This window comes from Xyrauchen texanus, chromosome 31, assembly GCF_025860055.1.
Source record: "Xyrauchen texanus isolate HMW12.3.18 chromosome 31, RBS_HiC_50CHRs, whole genome shotgun sequence".
NCBI lineage: Eukaryota > Metazoa > Chordata > Actinopteri > Cypriniformes > Catostomidae > Xyrauchen > Xyrauchen texanus.
The window spans coordinates 30,975,352-30,996,395 of NC_068306.1; the positions used below are offsets into that span (position 1 = coordinate 30,975,352).

The 21,044-nt window shown below is 41.2% G+C and overlaps 1 protein-coding gene across 3 annotated transcripts in view; it reads left to right on the forward strand.

Moving 5' to 3' along the window:
- Positions 1-21,044, forward strand: part of LOC127625080 (transcription factor COE1-A-like) — a 175,531-nt gene that overhangs the window by 136,046 nt on the left and 18,441 nt on the right. For all 3 annotated transcript variants that reach the window (XM_052100145.1, XM_052100147.1, XM_052100146.1), the window contains exon 11: positions 13,271-13,359. In XM_052100145.1, the coding sequence (XP_051956105.1) occupies positions 13,271-13,359 (89 nt within the window). The remainder of the gene's footprint in view (positions 1-13,270; positions 13,360-21,044) is intronic.

Consider the following 21,044-nt stretch of genomic DNA (forward strand, 5'->3'; position numbering starts at 1 on the left):
CCCTGGAAATAAAAGTATTGTTAAATGAATCCCTTTTACCCTAGATGTATGTAGATATTCTTTCATGACCCAAAAATGGGTTACACATCTGTTCTAATAGGATCGCAAAAAATAAAATGAAAAAATGCTAAATGCAAATAATAAAATGCAACTAAGCATATTGGGTCCTATTTTAATAGCGCTAGCGTTAAGCGCAGCGCTATGCCATAAGTCATAAGTGCAAAGTCAATGGGCATAGCCATGAAGTTTTTGTATGTCCTTGCAAGCATGCACTAATTCTAGTCACAAGTGGGTTTGGCAAAATCGTGTGGGCAATGCGCTAATGGGCTGGGTCAAGTGCAGTTTAATTCTGAGATTCTACTCCGGTTATTGCAGCATCTGTGTCCTTTTGTATAGTCCATTTCCTGTCAAGCACCAGCAATACAAAAAAAAAAGCATATTCCTGAAGTTGGTAGTGTAAACTTACTGTATGCAATGAATTAGAGGAATATATATTTGGACATGCTCCTTTTTATATGATTAGAAATAGTTATTCCCGGCAGGATTTGGATGTATGTTCCATTAAATTACAAAAAAAAAATCTAATCAAAATAACAAAGTGTTCAAAAAAATCATACCAATTTAAGTCCATAAGTCCAAACATTTTACCCTCTCCAACTTGTTTCACCAGCCCCATTTGCAGTGAATTTATAAATCACTATATGACAACAGGTGGAAAAATACTAATACAAATGATATCATAAATAGAATTGTCAATATAAACATAATAATAATATTACTACTACTACTAATAATAATAATAATAATAATAATTATTATTATTATTATTAATAATAATAGCAATAAATCATTACCTATAGACAAATATTGTTTCATAAAATGGTGAACGTCAGGGACATAATATGATGTTACACTGCATTTTCAGAGTTTGTACATTAACTTTATTTGCACATTCTGGTGAAATCAGCTAACTGAAAATGCATGCAGGAAATTAATTTAGAATTTGTGCTGAAAACAGACCTGCCTCTGAAATGTCTTAGAGCAAGGACCTATTTCTCCGTAAAATAGCAAATTGCACTTTGCATTGCTTCACAAAAAAAAAAAATACACCCACAGCTTGCACACATATACCACAGATAGCGTAAAAACTCCCACCCAAAACCACTTGCAATTTGCACTGGACTGAAAATAGAACTTAGAATTAGCACTCTCATGATATTGGATAAGATGCAGCACACTCACGAAAATAGAGCCCATCATTATGCAAGTTGGGATACCAACATTAATAGGCCTTTGAACTTCGAAGAGAAAAAGCTCCCCATATCTTTTGCCATTGACATTAAAAACTGTCTGTCCAATCAAACTCTTCAGTATCTTTGTAAACCTTAGTCAAATTAACCAGATACCAAAATGAAGAGGTTGCACTCATCATGCCCTCATCCTCAAAAATGATAATATTAATAAATGTGAAAGACTGACCAAGTATATTTCTGTTTACTGTTGTATGATAAACAAATTTTAAACTGGGTCAGGTCACCACTTGATCTCCAATCCACAAAAAAAGTGCAAACCTCAGATTATTATTCTTTATTCTTGAAAATCATTCACAGTTGGCACCTTTCTGGGTATTACCATCGTTAAGCAAATTGCACATGAAGATGGCAGCTGGCAGGGATAATAGAAGTACCAAGTAGACAGCTGGCTATGCTAATCAGCCTCTGTTAGCTGTGGCAGCTAGCAAAGGCTATTTGCAGAGAACACTAGCAAACCCTCTGAACTAACTCAATCAATGCAGGCAAAATCATGGACCCTCCCCGCCAAGCCACGGCCGGGCATAAATCAATGTCTACAAGGAAACTACAATAGCAACATCAGAATCTATAAATGGCTAAATCAATCAACCACACCAAGAATGTTAGTTAAGTCAGAGGTCTTACGGATGATTACACATGAAATTCTGTGCTCTAAAGTTTAACCAAAATGCATGTTATAGGTGATTCATGTAAATTTTTCTATATCATAATGCTTTCTCCTATCCCAGCTTATTATGCAGTGTCCACTATAAGTAATCCAGTGGTTTGCTGTTAATAGCTGGTTTAAACTGGTCTATCTTGTCTCCCATCCTGTTCAAGCTGGCATTCAGTTGGTTAAGAGCTGACCAAACCATTCTAAAACCATGAATCCAGACCAACCTGACCAGCTAAGACCAGCAAAACTCCTTGATTTACCAGAATGGTTTACGCTAGGTGTTTCAGCAGGGTTTGTTTGTATTTCTTCCGTCTCTCTCATCTAAGTATTTCAGTTGTATTGTGCCCCTTGTCCAGATCCCTGGGGACAATCTAAAACATCTCCTATAATTGACAGTGTAGGTTCTGTGTCACTTCTAAAGCTGAATCTCAGTGCTGTGTGTTTGTTAGGAAAAAGTGCAAAGTGACAATCGATAAACCATTGGAGCAACAGAGACAAATCTTGCCTATGGAACTGCCATGACATCGGCAGGTATCGTAGGGGACCAGATCTGGCAAAGCAACGCAACATTATTGCCTTTTAAACAGAAAGCACACCATTCACCACTCCAAGCACCCAAGAGGAGTTATTTCTTATACAGGCTACATTTGTTTTATTGCTTATAAAAGAACAGTGATGCCAAAACCCAACCAAATTGAACAGTACCTCAACTGTTGGCAAATATTGGCAAAACATTTAAAAAGCGGAACTACTTGCTCGATATGGCCAGCAGAACAAACCCTTATTTTTTACATTTGACATTTGTGCATTTAGCAGACGCTTTTATCCAAAGTGACTTACAGTGCACTTATTACAGGGACAATCCCCCCGGAGCAACCTGGAGTTATATGCCTTGCTCAAGGACACAATGGTGGTGGCTGTGGGGATCAAACCAGCGACCTTCTGATTACCAGCTCAGCATTTTAGCCACTACACCACCACCACTCCTATTGTTGAGCCCTGCACACATTTTTTTTTTATTAGAATAATGTGTCAAGATGAGTCTATTACAGTAAGACCAGGAACTGAAATTATGGAAGTAAATAAGGTCAATTGTGATTTCATGTTGACTTCAAAAGGTCAGTAGAGCAGCAAAAACAACTTGTCTCCAATAAAAATTCAATATTGAAAGTAGAGCACAAATCTGAATGGAAATGTTCTTCATTGGGTGACTCAATACTGAGTTAATTTTCTACACCCAGTTTGACCAAATATCACCTCATGAGGGCAAAGGTTTTTGCTAACAGCTCTGCTGGCTAGACGGCCAATAATTGGTGATGATAAACATTATGTGGGATCTCCTTCTGCCAATTAAACGTTTTATTGTTGGAAGGGACAAGCTCATCCAATTAGATTACAGGCAATTCACAGCCACAGCAAGATTGGGCTGTTCCTCTAGCAGTCACTATGGGTAGAATTGAGTTTTGTAATAATATAGATCTTGACTCTTGTTAGCACACACAATGTGCTAACAAGACCCCAGCGGACACATTTTGAGGCTTTATTACATAACACTGTCCTAGTGGAAAAGAAGAAATTCATGAAAATACTGTATCTTATTAGTCAACACACCAAGCAGAAAAAAAATGGTTTCTTAAGAACGGTTTCATATTTCTCATGTAATGAGTAAAAAGCCACTGTGGTCTAAAATGCTTCATATTATTTGTTTTATATTCGTATTAAATGCATCTTTAATCTGTAAAATACACCAACGCAGTTCAGACCAAATTCAGCAGCACCTCCTCTACATACCACTCCTACATCTTTTTTTAGTGTATCTGTTGTTTTGTATCATAAAGATGTAACACAAGATAGAAAAAAGAGTTCTTGAGAAAAGAGAGGAAGAGAGAAAGAGAGGGGGTTTGAAAGACACAAGAATAAGATTGTCCTGCATTGATCTTGAAGTGGTGTGGCTTGGAAAAAATAACTCATCTATAATAAGGGGGGAAGAATGAAGCAATAATTCAGAGGTATCGAATGCTGCACTGCTGTGGGTATTGATCCCAAGAGCTCTTGCCTTGAGCTCGTACCCGGAGGAGGAAAAAAACACATGTGCCCTTTGGGAAGAAGGAGGGAAGCAGATACATAGGGGGAGGGAAATGGTGACATTCCCTTGGTCATTACTGCAGCACTGTAGCAGGATGAGGTTAGGAGGAAAAGGAATGTTTTAGTAAAAGACGACTATATGATCCATACAGTCATAGTGAGGTCACAACCTGGGCCTGATGGGTCTAAAAGAGAATCAATTCTATAATAGATTTGATTCATTAGATTTTCATGAACTTTATTTATTCAAGTTGATTAGATTTGATTTGTAGGCTTCAATTTGTTTGATTTGATCTAAGTGTTCCAGAAAGAATGTTTTACTGAAGACGATTCATACCGTGCTGTCAGAACACCAGACTTGCTAGTACTAGAATAGAATACGTATTACTATAGATTTTATTTGTTTCATTTGATTAGTAAACTTTGATTCATTTGAATCTATTTGATTTGAGTTGATGGATTTCATTCTAACTTTCTAAGAAGAGTGTTTTAGAGAAAGACATGTCATACCATCATAGTGCTTCAGAGCCCAGGTCTGCTAGTTCTAGAAAATAATCGATCCTGTTTAAGATTTAATTTGTTCAATTTAATTAGTGAATTTAATTTGATTCGTTCAGATTGATCAATTTTAATTTAGTTTGATTTGACTCAAACTCTAAGAACATTTAGTGGCACCTGCTATTTCTACAATAGAATTTATTCTATTTTAGATTTGATTTATTCAGTTCCATTCGTTCAGTCCAATATGAATCATCCAATTAGATTTTTAGAATGTTTTAGTGAAAGAGAATTCATACTGTCATAATGCTGAAGAGCCCCTGGTTTGTTTCATATTAGCAGAAATTCTGTTATAGATTTGATTTGTTTGATTTGATTAGTTAACTTTGCTTCATTCAATTCTATTAAATTTGATTTGATCAATTTGGTTCAAACTCTGAGAAGAACGTTTTAGTGAAAGGCGATTCATTACGGTCACATTTATGTCAGAATCCCAGACTTGCTGGTACTAGAATAGAATAAATTGTGATTAGATAACATTTATTCATTCAATTTTAATTGATTTGATTTGTTCAATTTGATTCAAACATTCTAAGAATGTTTTAGTGAAAGACAAGTCATACCATCATAGTGCTTCAAGTGGCGCCAGCAGCTGTATGGCCGGACGCACTGTGCCTACCATGTGCCTACCACTCCGAATATTTCACCAATCATGAAATGTGCCCCGTATTTTTGTTGGCTGTTTAAAAGAACTCACAATGCCCAATTTGCGAACGTATAATTATTTTGAGTCGGTTCTTTTCAGTGAATTGGCCAAACGGGCTTGCAAAACGGTCTGAATCGATTCGTGATTCAGTACAATTCGTTCAGAGCGCTCTCTCACTGAATCATTTGGAGAAGTTTCTCACACAGTAAAACAGTATGTGGATATTTACGAATACAGCGCTGGATACAGTGCAAATTTACCTACAGTCAACTGAAACAAAAGGCTGTCTTTTTGAGAAACTTCAGCTAGTGCTGTGTCATGTGAACTAGGGGTTGTTCAATCTGAACTTGTTTTTGCATCCGCTCGCGCTGTTTTTCAATCGTTTTCCATGTAAACATTCGCTAGATGTATGTCTTTTGACAACTGCATCATGTTTCACTGTGTTTTTAGGATCTATGCATTTTTAGATGTTGTGTCAAGTTAAACTTCAACTGATAAAAACACGTCTCGATGCACCTGCGTTCTGCTCTATTCGTTGTGGTGCATTTTGCTTTTTTAGCGTGAAAACGGGTCTGGCTGAACGGTTACTGGAAGAAATGCTTTAGCCAATAGTTAAATGAATGCTTCTCATACTCAAGAAAATAAATAAGTGCTTATCGCAGTCACCAGAATTGAATGCCTTGGTGTTGTTTTTTGCACACAAACAAAAAAATGTAAATCTCCCAGCGGTGCATGCCCCTGGACCCTCCTAGATATAAGGTATATTATGCTGATTTCTGTGCGTACCCTCAAATTAAATTCTGCAGGCGCCCTTGAGTGCTTCAGAGCCCAAGGCCTGATAGTTTTGATTTGTTAGATTTAATTAGTGAACTTTGTATGTTAAAGTTGATTTATTTTATTTATTCTATTTAATTAGTGATCTTTGATTCGTAAAAGATGACTTTATTTTATTTGTTTGTCTTAATTTGTTCTTTTTGATTCAAACTCTAAGAAGAACCTTTTAGTGAAAGACGTTTTTGGTTCAAGAACACTATTAATACTATTTTAGATATAATTAATTTAATTATATTTGTTCAGTCCAGTACTATTCATTCAATTTGATTCTAATGTTTTAAAAATATTTTTTTATTGAAAGATGATCCATACTGTCATAGTGCTGGAGATCCCCTGGCCTGCTGGTTCTAGAATAGCATCAGCTCTATTATAGATTTAATTTGTTCAATTTTATTTCATTTGATTTGTTCATTTAGACAAAGATTTGATTGGAACATTCAAAAATATTTTAGTAAAAGACAATACATACTGTCATTGTGCTAACGACCCTTTGGCTGGCTGATTCTAAAATAAAATCGATTATCTTATTGATTTTGTTCACTTCATTTGATTCACTTGATTCGGTGTGTTCGCTTTAACTCGAACATTCTGTATTAAAGCACTGGGCCTGATAGTTTTACTGAACCAAACTGAACACAAGAATTTAGTGTGTGTGGCAACTGCCCAGTGAAGTGATGCAAACTTACAGCATCACAATGTTCTAGTCATATCAATATGACCGTGTCCAAGATATCAGCCAGTATTTTTTTGTGGCTTTGCCACTATTCATTTTTGTTTCTGGGTGCTAGTTGTGGACACTGTTAAAAGCTATTAGATATTAAAAATGTTTGCACAGACAGACAGGCAGAGAGAGATGGCTGGATGGATGGATGGATGGATGGATGGATGGATGGATGGATGGATGGATGGATGGATGGATGGATGGATGGGTGGGTGAATGGATGGATGGATGGATGGATGGATGGATGGATGGATGGATGGATGGATGGATGGATGGATGGGTGAGTGAGTGGGGGTGTTGGTGAATGAACGGATGGACGGACGGACAGACGGACCGACCGACAGACAGAGAGAGAGAGAGACAGACAGACAGACAGACAGACAGACAGATAGATAGACAGACAGACAGATAGACAGACAGACAGACTAAATTAGCTTGTAGCACAGTTCGGTTTGAAACTATTCTCACTTGGGCTATTTTGGGCGATTTAACCGCTAAAGCTACCAAGGGAGAACAATAAACCAACATTCCTGTGCAAATTGATGCCATGTGGTATTAATATGAGGAAAACAATAAAACAGTTTGAAGAAGTGGAGTTAGGCCAAGCTATAAATACTTACCGTGTGGTTAGTGCTTGTTTCACATGTAGTGAATACTGCACTCGGCTACAGTGAAAAGTTTGGCCAACAACAATCCTACTTCCCCATTTTGGAAAGATGAGTTTTCATACAATTTAGATATTTAAAACATTGATGGGCTTCGTTCTCTTGAGTTGGTCCCCTTAAGCTAATTGAGGAGATCTCTTTGATAACACCTTCTATGAAGCCCACACTTATAAATATGGGCTTCAGAGAAAGTGTTGCTTTTCTCTACCTGTTAAGTGAGGGTTTAGCGTATGTGCCGGCCAAATAAAAATTCAATGAGCATATTGGAACTTCATATTTTCTCGAGGGACACACTGACTTATAACTTATATTGTGAAAGTGGAGTCAAGGTTAGTTCTTTCATAAGAAATATCCTCTATCTTCTACAAACCACTGTTTGGTCTGGTAGGTTTCTTTTTCTACATGATCATGGACCATGACTGACCAAACTGTTTAACTGCACAAAAACATTGTGGTTTTAGAAGCCATCATTTCCATTGTACTATCTTTTGTGAGCATATACTGAACTGTCCCTCAAAAGTATTTGGATGCTTAAACCACACAAAGATTTATTAGAAAACATTGATTTACATTTAACCAACTGGTCTGACATTTAGTTGGATGTATGAAGTCAGATATATCCACTAAATATAAAGTTATAAGTTAAAGTTATTTTTGTGAACTGTTTTACTTAGAAAAGGTGCTTGTGTTGTCTGTATTTAAAATAAATGCCACTTGTTTTGATATTTTGTTGCCTAATTCAACAGCTTCTCTGTCTATTGATTCCATGGGAAATTATTACAAATTCTTTGAAGCATTTGCTGTTCAAAACACAAATCCCAATCTTTTATCTTTACCCCCACGTCTTGAGATCCTTTGCCCCCTGCACTCATCTATTCTAGCCCTCTCTCTCTCTCTCTCTCTCTCTCTCTCTCTCTCTCTCTCTCTCTTTGTCTTCCTCTCTGTCAACCTCTGGATCTCTCAGTAAGTGAATGTTGTCCCCAGGCTGAGTGAGAGTATTGGATACAATAAGAGTGGAGTGAACTACTCCTGACACCTACAAGCATGTGAATGTGTTTCCTAGTGCAATGCCTCATCCATCTCCATATCAGTAAATTAACAGATGACACACACACACACACACACACAGACACAGACACACTCACCTATTCTGACCACATTTCTTTCTGCATAATCTGAACAGTCATTTTAGGTGTGATTAGATATTAGTCAACCAATGGATCAAAGGCAAATTTCATTTAAAATAATAACTAAATCTTTGGATGAACTTCAATTCAATCGATTCAATCATGGAAAGTGGATTGAATTACCATGTAATTTCAATTGAAATACTTCAAGTAGAGGGAACCTAACTGCTCGGAACAGGACCAAAGCTGAATACCTTATTTGGAAAGGCACAAATAATGACTTCAAAACTAATAACGATTTCCTCAGAATAATAGAAACAATATTCAATATAAATAGACAGATCAACCATCTAGCACATGTATAAAGTGATATAAAAAAAAAAAAACATACCCAAAATAACAAAATATGAGTCTATGTGAAGCCAATATTACTACAGTGTAAACCGAATGAAAATGTGCACAATGTGATTTCAAGTTCAGATCGGATGGCCATGATCTCAAATCCGTTTGTAGTTTCCTTTAAAATTGTGCGCGTCACAGAAATCTAAGCTTATCAAGAGTAAAATTAATGAAGATACTATACAGGTGCTGGTCATATAATTAGAATATCATCATAAAGTTGATTTATTTCAGCAATTCCATTCAAAAAGTGAAACTTGGATATTATATTCATTCATTCATTCATTCATTTATTTCACACAGACTGGTATATTTCAAATGTTTATTTCATTTAATTGTGATGATTAACTGACAACTAATGAAAATCCCAAATTCAGTACCTCCGAAAATTAGAATATTACTTAAGACCAATACAAAAAAAAGGATTTTTTAGAAATGTTGGCCAACTGAAAAGTATGAACATGAAAAGTATGAGCATGAAAAGTATGAGCATGTACAGCACTCAATACTTAGTTGGGGCTCCTTTTGGCTGAATTACTGCAGCAATGCGGCGTGGCATGGAGTCGATCAGTCTGTGGCACTGCTCGGGTGTTATGAGAGCCCAGGTTGCTCTGATAGTGGCCTTCAGCTCTTCTGCATTGCTGTGTCTGGCGTATCGCATCTTCCTCTTCACAATACCCCATAGATTTTCTATAGGGTTAAGGTCAGGCGAGTGGTCGAGGGATACCATGGTCCTTAAACCAGGTACTGGTAGCTTTGGCACTGTGTGCAGGTCCTTGATTTCCAAAGGAAATGCAAAATGTACTTTCATCAGAGAACATAACTTTGGACCACTCAGCACCAGTCCAGTTCTTTTTGTGTTCTGACGCTGTGTCTTGTTCAAGAGTGGCTTGACACAAGGAATGCGACAGCTGAAACCCATGTCTTGCATACGTCTGTGCGTGGTGGTTCTTGAAGCATTGACTCCAGCTGCAGTCCACTCTTTGTGAATCTCCCCACATTTTTGAATGGGTTTTGTTTCACAATCCTCTCCAGGATGCGGTTATCCCTATTGCTTGTACACTTTTTTCTACCACATCTTTTCCTTCCCTTCGCCTCTCTATTAATGTGCTTGGACACAGAGCTCTGTGAACAGCCAGCCTCTTTAGCAATGACCTTTTGTGTCTTGACCTCCTTGTGCAAGGTGTCAATGGTTGTCTTTTGGACAGCTGTCAAGTCAGCAGTCTTCCCCATGATTGTGTAGCCTACAGAAATAGACTGTTATAAATAGCCTACAGAGAGACCATTTAAAGGCCTTTGCAGGTGTTTTGAGTTAATTAGCTGATTAGAGTGTGGCACTCGGTGTCTTCAATATTGAACCTTTTCACAATATTCTAATTTTCTGAGATACTGAATTTGGGGTTTTTCATTAGTTGTCAGTTATAATCATCAAAATTAAAAGGAATGAACACTTGAAATATATCAGTCTGTGTGGAATGAATGTATACATTATCCAAGTTTCACTTTTTGAATGGAATTACTGAAATAAATCAACTTTTTGATGATATTCTAATTATATGACCAGCACCTGTATAATACACATTTACCACTTCTTAAAATGCCAGTTTGTAAACACATTAACACCAAATGTTTCTCATAATTCACACGTAAGGATCCATAATCCAACCTGAGCGCAATGTTAAATTCCTGACCAGAGATGTGATGATTTTGTAGCGGAGCTCGTCTATCCGTCTCTTAAAGCTGACCACATTTATATCCATCACCAGTTAAGGTTATTGCATGATTAAGCCTTTTCTCTCAGAAAAGTTGATATGCTCCATAGAGGTTTAAATACTTCATAGTGTAAATCTATTCAGAATATTCCTGCACATGGAGGATTGCAGACAAAAAAATTATGCACTTTTTCTTTTTTTCTTTTACGGCATAAACCAAAAAAAAATTCAGCAGATATTAATGTAATATTCAGCTTCATCTGGTAAGAAAAACTAATGAATATATCAATATAATAATAATATTAATAATAATTATTACTATTGTTATTATTTATAATAATAATAATATTAATATGACTCATATTTAAATAGGTCTATAAAGTGCATATTTTATATACAGAAACTATAAATGCAAGAGAGTTACATTTTAATATTAGTTTTGACGCACTTCCTATGCCCACATCCGGTTCTATCCGAATACAGTTATAGATACAGATAATTTTGTCACAGAAACAAATACAGATACGGATACAGATAATGGCTTTGCTACACACCCCTACTAACTGCACCAAGTAAACCCCAAAAAACTGAACATGTCAAAATAACTCAAATGAAACTAGTGAAATGCTTTCTGGCTAGTGGCAGGAATTGTTAGCATGCTAAACGCATGCTGGTGGGAAGCACTACTGAAATTCGTCATTATGCTATGGTTAGCACAGCAATTGCTCAGTGGATAAAACAATATCTAGAAAAGTCCTTCAACCTAGGCTCAAGCTCCACTCTTCACCATGATGAAAACCCAGAATACTACAACATAACAGTAATTCTTCTAAATCTCATCAAATCAAAACATTAATCACTAACAAGTCTCCCCCTTTATATTAATCTTGCAAAGACACATAAACTAAAATGTAACATTTCCTCTCCCTGTTGAGTCCCTTGCAAAGCATGCTGGAAACTTGAAATCATCTGCCAAATGATCATGTTTAATAAAGGCAAGATGTGCATGTCTCAGATATATCAAAATCTAAAATTAATATATTGCCATTTTTTTGGATTTATGAAAATGTATTTTGTGTAGATTCAGTGAATTAATAATAATAATTAATAATTGTTGACAATTATATATAGGCCTATATATGATTGTCAACAATTATTAATTATTTTCGATATATATATATATATATATATATATATATATATATATATATATATATATATATATATATATATATAATCATTATTTTATTTTATTATTTATTTCACTTGACTTAAAATTCTGACTAACACTTCTAATTGCAACAACACTTAGTCGTGAACCTATGTCTTTTTTTAACCATTGTTAACCTGTATGTTCTTAATGGCCACATGACTTTAATATAACATCAACAGAAGTTACTGTATGTAAACCATCTGCTTCAACTGACAGGAAAGCACCTACGTTTCATACCCCAGCCACCCACCCCTCTCTGACACTCAAACTGTACAAACCACTCTATCATTCTCTCTTCCTCTTTCTCTCACTCTCCTCACACCTCCATCATTCAACAGCTTTTGGGCCAGACACTCATTTGAGAGGTTATTTATGAGCGTCTTGCCATATGGATTTGTATTTCAGACTAAATTGACGTTTTGAACCACATATTAACCAAAACATAGCAGACATTACACAACTTGGTATATTATGAATACATGATCAAGGCTACTAATCCAGATTAATTTCTTTGTATACAGAAACATTTTGTAATTTACTTTTGTTAAAATATTTATTTTTTACTAATGGTACAGAATTGGACTTATATTATAATATGTTATGTTATAATTATATTGTGTATTATATTATAGAAATATGATGAAAAATACATTAAAAGTACAATATGCAGTATATGAATCAAAGTTTCGTAGCATTTCCAACTATTTGAATGTATGGATAAATAAACAGCAAATACTGCTACATTCAGAAATCAGGAGTTTTTGTTTGATTGGCCACTTTTGGAGAAGCTCTTAAAATGTGGTGCTTTACAAACAAAGCACCATCATGAGTAAGATCGTCAATTTTCTTTCCATTACAGGAGCAAATGGTGTCTGGTTGTAAATATCTCTTCTGTCCTCCATCTCATCCCCCGCATAAATTGAATGACAGTCTTTCAAATTTTTGACAGCATAAAGACTTTATGCAAAGTAATTGCCACACTAAACGTAAAAAAAAAATACATGCTCTAAGCGTTTGCTGCACTTAACATGGGTGTAAGCATTCCTGAGAATTCAAAATTACTTCCATTAGAACAGTTGTATATTTTAATCTTGCACTACTTTTGAGTTATTACTTGAAGTTGTTAAATGTTAAATGTGTTAAATTATATGTTAAATTACGCCATCTTCAGCATCCTTCTCCGGGCTTTTATTTCCCAAAATTGTATTCTTGAAGATTTTACAACAATATTCAAATTGTGTCTGAGCTCTTGGAGGTTTTAGAATATTTTATGGTGCTTTAATTTAGTAAAACTTTGATAGGGAAATCTTTGTAAAATTTCTGTGTTTGTTTGTGTTCGCAGCCTTGAATGAGCCCACCATAGACTACGGTTTCCAGCGGTTACAGAAGGTGATACCTCGGCATCCTGGAGACCCTGAACGTTTGCCAAAGGTACATCCTACTGTAGCATTTCCACTATTCCAACTAAGACAGAGGTAACAGGTTCAAAAATAGTTAGAGAGACCTCAAAGGAATTGGGGCCCTGACATTGTCAAGATTCTACCATATTTTTTTAGGGTTTATCACTGCTTTGGATTAGGACAGCCTGATCTCATGAACATCAAGTCACTGTGGAAAATGTTTAGCAAATCGAAATGATGTGCTTCATTACAAGTTTAGGGTTACTTTTGAAATGTATTCCACTACAGATTACAGAATAAATGCATTAAAAGGAAATTTGTAACATATTCCATTTGATTATTCAAGGTCAGTAATGTATTCTAAATACTTTGGATTACTTCTTCAGCACTGGGAGATGTTTTTCACTTGTTTTGACTATAAAAACTCTGCCAGTACAGTAAGACAAAATACACATGTTCAAAATACACTCTCTGAAAAACCTAAAAAATCTTATGCAGTGTTGTTTCCAAAACAAGATTAATCAAATTGATCTTGTTTTAAGGATTTTATATCAAAGGTCTTAATAGAAAAAAAACAAATTATGTTCCAATGTGTATTTTCTTGATAAAAAAAATATGATTGTGCCTGGTAACATGAGCATGTAAAATGGCTAGAAATAGCATTTTAGCTTAACGTAAAGATAATTTACACAAGGTTTATTTCTATTTCTTCTGCTCCAAACGTACTTCTCTGTCTGCTCGTATGAATGTAACGCTTCATAAGAAAGTGTTCCCCTTCTGTCGCTCTCTCCACGTTGTGTCGGAGAAGCGACACTAGGGGTCTCTCTTGAGCGCCGATATTCACCTCTGATCTTATTGAAAAGGGCCAATGGGAGTTGGCAGTCAATATTTGCATACCCCGCCCCCGGACATACGGGTATTTAAGCGGGGCAAATACGGGAGTTCATTCAGAAAATTTCTTCGGAGCCGATGGTCTGTCTGCAGTTTGCTGCGAGTTACACGCCACTTAAACGTTCCTGTTTTCCTCTGATGATCTGCATGCTGTTGGATCTTGAAGGCGCACAACAGCAGCTTTCTCCTTCTCAGTGCACGGCGTGCATTGTTGCCCCTGAGCGTTTCGACAGCGCAGACACGTACACACACACACTGTGTATTAAAAGAGTTTTTACTAAAAGAGTAATTTTCTCTAAAAGAGCAAACACAGCGGCGTTGAACGTCCTTTTAAGGACGCGTCTTTTTCAAGATGCCTTTCCGCCCCTGTGTCGTTCCTGGATGCGGTAGAGTGCTCTCCGCTTCAGACGGCCACAGGCGCTGTCTCGTGTGTTTGGGCTGCGATCACACCGAGGCGGCGTTTGTGGATGGTTCATGTTCTCACTGCGAGAACATGACCATGACCACGTTGCGGTCGCACCCAGCTGCACCCCGCATTGCTCCTTCTTCCCACGGGATTAAGGACGGTGCGGTTGGCGCTGGGGCGATTTGGGGGCGGCAGCGGGTGCAGTTTCACTGGGTAACCCCCCTCGAACCTCCCGTTCCCCGACACGCTCGCTGGTCTCCGTCCACGCTCGCGGCGATAGCGGCTCGCCTCACGGCCCGGCTGTCTATCCTCCCGAGTCCGAACCAGATGAGCTCGCCGCTGCATCGGAGAGTGCGGTGTCTGATGCCGAGGACTCCCCTGGACTGCCGCCTTCGGGCCAGCAGGCCCAGGCTGAGGCCGACGCTCAGATGTCCGACATGCTTGCCCGGGCCGCCTTGAGCGTGGGGTTGGACTGGAACCCTCCATCCTCCCCACAGCCTTCTCGGTTGGATGATTGGTTCCTGGGGGCAGCGCGCCGTTCGCGGCCTTAAATCCCCCCGGTCCCTTTCTTCCTGGAGGTGCATGATGAGCTGACGTCTACGTGGAGAGCCCCGCTCTCCGCTCGTCTAGGTGCCACCCGCTCCACTCTCTCCACCCTCGACGGCGGAGAGCGCCATGGGTACGACGCGATTCCCCAGGTTGATAGGGCAGTTGCGCACCATCTATGCCCCGGTAGCCCTACCTCCTGGCGGGGTCAGCCCGTACTCCCATCCAAGCCCTGTAGGACAACATCCACGCTTAACGCGAAGGCCTACACTACGGCTGGACGCGCTGCCTCCGCCCTGCATGCGATGGCCCTCCTGCAAGTCCACCAGGCCAAAGCTCTCAGAAACATGCACGGGGGTGGACCTGATCCTGATGTGCTGTAGGAACTGCGCTCAGTGACCGACCTCGCCCTGAGAGCGACGAAGGCCACAGTGCAGGCACTCGGACAGACGATGGCCACCCTAGTGGTCCAGGAACGCCATCTTTGGCTCAACCTGGTCGAGATGCGTGAGGCTGACAAAAACCGCTTCCTGGACGCACCTGTCTCCCAGATTGGCCTTTTCGGTGACACCGTCGAGGACTTCGCCCAACAGTTCTCCATGGTGAAGAAGCAGACGGAGGCCATTTCGCACATCATGCCCCGCCGCAGACCTGCCGCCACGGGCCCTGCCCCGTCTGCCTGCCGAGGGCATCCCCCTGCGAGGAAACCAGCTCCTGCTCCGCCTCAACCCGGGCCCAGCTCTCAGCCCCAGCGTCGAGCACTCCGCAGGTGGCGCACGCCCCCTGTCTCATGAACCCCCTCCAGGACCCGGAAGGCTCCCAAGCGTTCCTGAGACAGCCGACCCAGAGCCGAAGACGTTAGCTCCGGAGGTGGTAAGACCGCTCCGTCCCCGGGTGGAGGGCCGGGAGGAGAATCCTTTGTTTTTCATTTGCCACACCCCCTAACGGAGCTGTGGTACCCACATTCTCAATAAAAGAGCTATTTCCTTTGCCTCTGGGTCACCTTGCCCGCAAATGCCGTTTTCATGGCAATGTGCTTTCAGATCACAACAGTCCCGGTACACCGGACGCGGCGATTCCGCCTTCCGCCTGCCCACGACTGTCCCCCGGCCGGCCGGTTCAGACGAGTCCAGAGGACGCCAACATCAGACCTCCTCCTCAGTCAAGAACCCGCCCCCTGCCGGGCGCGCGGAGCAAGGTAAGTGCTTTGAGTCTATTCTCAGCACCTCAGCCTCAGGCCACAACGAAGCCGCCCGACGCTGCATTACATGTTCCGCCCCGCTGCGAGGCCCCGCCGGGTACGTCCAAAATATTCGTCCCTTTGGTGCCCCTAGCGCAGAGCTGGGAAGCGTGGCTTTCGCTTCCCAACGCATCACGCTGGCTGCACCGGACCATTCGACTCGGTTACGCAATTCAGTTTGTCCGGCTCCCGCCCCCCTTCAGGGGCATCCGCTTTTCCGCAGTACACGGCGAGCATGCCAGTTCCCTGCACACGGAAATCGCGACCCTCTTAGCCAAGGGTAGAGCCCGTCCCTCCAACCGAAATGAGGAAGGGTTTCTACAGCCCTTACTTCATTGTACCCAAGAAAGGCGGCGGCTTACGACCAATCCTGGACTTTCGAGTTTTCAATCGGGCCTTGTTAAAACTCCCGTTCAAAATGCTTACGCCGAGAAATATTCTGGCTGGCGTTCAGCATCTAGATTGGTTCGCAGCGGTGGACCTGAAGGACGCGTACTTCCACGTCTCAATTCTGCCACAACACCAACCCTTCTTACGGTTTGCGTTCGACGGCCAGGCGTTTCAGTACAAAGTCCTCCCCTTCGGCCTGTCTCTGTCCCCTCGCGTCTTCACGAAAGTCACAGAGGCGGCCCTTGCCCCGCTACCAGTAGCCGGCATCCGCATTCTCAACTACCTCGACGACTGGCTCATCCTAGCACACTCTCGAGAGTTACTATGCACACACAGAGACCAGGTGCTCCGGCACCTCAGCCGCTTGGGGCTTCAGGTCAACTGGGAAAAGAGCAAGCTCACTCCGGTTCAGAGCATCTCTTTTCTCGGGTTGGAGTTAGACTAAGTCTCAATGACAGCACGTCTCACGAGCGAGCGTGCTCAGTCGGTGCTGGACTGCCTCGCTTCCTTCAAGCCAGGCACAGTGGTCCCTCTAAAACTTTTCCAGAGGCTCCTGGGGCATATGGCGTCCTCCACGGCGGCCGCGCCGCTGGGGTTGATGCATATGAGACCACTCCAGCACTGGCTCCAGACTCAAGTCCCGAGACAAGCATGGCACCGCGGCATGCATCGGGTAAGGATCACCCCCGCCTGCCTCAAAACACTCCGACCCTGGACAGACCTCTGCTTTTTACGGGCAGGAGTGCCCCTGCAGCAGGTGTCCCGACCGTTGTGAATACCATCAACCAAGCCAGAGCCCCCTCTACCAGGCACCTTTACGCCCTAAAGTGGCGCTTGTTCGCAGATTGGTGTTCTTCCCGAGACGAAGACCCGCAGAGATGCGCGATTAGGTCAGTGCTTCTGTTCCTACAGGAGAGACTGGACAGGAGGCTGTCCCCGTCCACCCTCAAGGTGTATGTTGCCGCTATCGCCGCCCACCACGATCCTGTAGATGGCAAGTCTTTGGGTAAGCACGACCTGATCCTCAGGTTCCTGAGAGGCGCCCGGAGGTTGAATCTCTCCCGGCCAGGCCTAGTTCCCTCCTGGGATCTCTCGGTAGTCTTGGCAGGACTCCAGAGACCTCCTTTCGAGCCGCTCAAATCAGTTGGACTCAGGGCCCTCTCTCTTAAGACGGCCCTGCTGATCACGCTCGCCTCCATTAAGAGGGTCGGGGACCTGCAAGCGTTCTCTGTCAGTGACACTTGCCTGGAGTTCGGTCCGGCAGATACGTCTGTGATCCTAAGACCGCGACCGGGCTATGTGCCCAAGGTTCCTACCACACCATTTCGAGATCAGGTCGTGAACCTGCAAGCGCTGCCCCGGGAGGAGGCAGACCCAGCCCTTTCGTTGCTGTGTCCAGTGCGCGCCCTGCGCATTTACCTGGACCGCACACAGAGCACCAGACGCTCTGAGCAGCTCTTTGTCTGCTTTGGGGGATGGCAGAAAGGGAATGCCGTCTCCAAGCAGAGGCTCGCCCACTGGGTTGTCGACGCCATCACACTGGCTTATCACACCCAGGCCGTGCCTCTACCCTTGCGGGTCCGAGCTCACTCAACAAGGGGTGTTGCGTCCTCGTGGGCACTGGCCAAGGGCACCTCCCTAGCAGACATCTGTAGAGCCGCGGGTTGGGCAACACCCAACACCTTCACGAGGTTTTACAACCTCCGCGTTGAGTCGGTTGCGTCTCGTGTTTTCTCAGGTCCGAGCCCGTAGAACTCGGTAACACGTAGACCGACCGGCCGGGTGGATCGCTTGCGCCCAGCGCCCTTTTCCTGACGTCAAGGTAAAGTAGTGCGCCTTCTTCCCAGGGCGCCCCACTCCGAGTCGATTCCTCCCCAGCCCTCCGGGTCCGCGGTTCAGCCACTGTTGACCGTCCTTCTTGCTCTCAGGAAGTTCCTCCCGTTAGTTCGGGAAAAACATGTCCTCGTGAGATCGGACAGCACCACGGTGGTGGCGTACATAAACTATGTCATCTTATGTCGCTTCTATGACACTTTCGTCTCTCGCGTCAACTTGCGTGTTTGGCTGGGCTTAAATCATGGTTTTACAAGTCCAAAGTACAACAGTCTATGAGGTGTTAATTACATTGGAATTACTGTGTAAATGTAGGTGAGTCTGCAATACAAGCGTTAAAATGGAAAATGTTTAAATGATGCGATAAAGTAAAAGTGTTTCGATATCATAAAATAGCAGTGAAAAATAAGTATTAAGACAAAATAAGTCATTACAGTCATGATTTGTTTAAAAGTGAATAAAACGCACACTTGATTTAGCACCTCTAGTGTTCATTTCACCAGGAAACTGCGAGAATGTAGAATGAGGTAAGCAAAAGTCAGTTTTCAAAAATGTAGTTATATTAACATTTATTCTATGAGACTAGGTTGGATTAGAAACACATGGTTTGGCTATAAATGCATTTTTTTTTTCTCCTTAGAAGTTCCTTAAAAAGCTGATACATTTTAGAGGCCTCATTGCGCAATAAGAAAAATTGGTTTTCAGCTGGGTTTGCTTCAGAACCTAGATTTCACATTGGACAATACGTGGCACAATACAAAACCTGTAACCTGTATTTAATGTAATACATTTTTATTATATTTATTTTATTTTATCTTGCATGTCACGCAATCTCCCCATGTTGGCATCTGCTTAATTTGGTAAGCTTCTGGGAAGTGATTGATAAATTTGAAATAAAATGCAGTAGAGTTTTATTGGACGCACAACCTTTGACATCAACAACCAAAAAGATATGGAAAGCGTTTATAAAGCATTATCCCAAATGCACGAATATATGACTAGTTGCAGTTTATTATTTGCATGGTTTTGCCCATTTTTTTTGGTTGAGACCCTTCAGTTGAGAACCACCGTTCTAGTGAACTAACAGGTTTATCGAGAAGCCACATTGGGAGGGCTGTATCATGAATTATTATCCAGCTGTATGCATTTCATTTTATGTTCTCCTATTAAGTATTTCCAGATCCCCTTTCCTTGATTTAAATTGAGCACTACAGCATTTGCTGTTACATCAAAGTAATGATTCTCACTTATGAAGGACTGAGAGGGCGGGTATGCCTTGCTGTATGTCATCATTGTCATGGTGATGAAACTCATATGGTAATAATTCTGCTTAGATGAACATTAGAGTCTGTTGCAAAAGGACAGGGCTTTGCATCATGCAAAAAAAGCCTTCTGTCTATTGCTGTTGTTGTACAGAGGATTTGCATGTGTTGTGTTGCTTATAATCGGGTCCTCTGTGTGTAACATGTTTACAGTTCTTTAGATCTGTTTTTCAGGTTGGTCCCTTTGGTCTCGAACAACAGCAATTGTTTGATTAAAGAGTTTAATTAAGAGATAACTGTTTCCAAGGCAATCACCTTTAAACCCTCACCTTCTGGAGTGAATTCTGTGAGTTGGTTGTTTTCATGAGAGGGCGAGAGAGTCCAGGTTTTTTTGTATACAAGTTTGGTCATGTGCTATGTACTGATTGTATATGCATATGGTGTATGTTTAAGAGGTGTGTGTGTGAGTTTGAGAGTGCGGGCACCCAGAGGTGATCCATCATAGTGAGTCAGCTGTCCAACGTTGCCTCCCGGCAGATCAGCGATCGAAGTCTCCACTGGCCGGACTTTATTATTGCTCCACCACCAGTAATTGAGTCACAGAAGTGTGTGAGTGTGTGTATGTGTGTGTGGGGGGGAGGAGGAAGAGAAATGATTCCAGTAAACTGGCACCTCTGACATTCAGAATAGTGTTGAGCTCGATGAAGAGGATGGACATATGGAGGAACAGAGAATCATACATAATCTCTCTCACTTTCTCTCTTTCATCTTGGCTGCTGTCCCATTTGCATTGGCTGTGTTACACACATAAACAAATGCATTGTTCCTCTCCACCCCATTGATTTTCTCATCCTTATTGAGGTCATAACTGTTTGTTGACGGGGCTTTCTTTTCAACTGCTTGTCTCAACCGTACAAGCCAAACGCAGAGACGATTGGGAGAGAGAGAAAGTGAGAGGCTGGTACACACATATATTTACCTTGAGGAACTGTTCATTTCTATTGATTTATATAATGTTTGGTTTTAGATTCATCTATTTATTTCTATTGATTAATGTGCAAGGCTATTTTTTATATTTCTTAATATTATATTAGAATGATTAATAATGATACAACACTCTAACCCCAACCCAAACCCTATCAACAAAA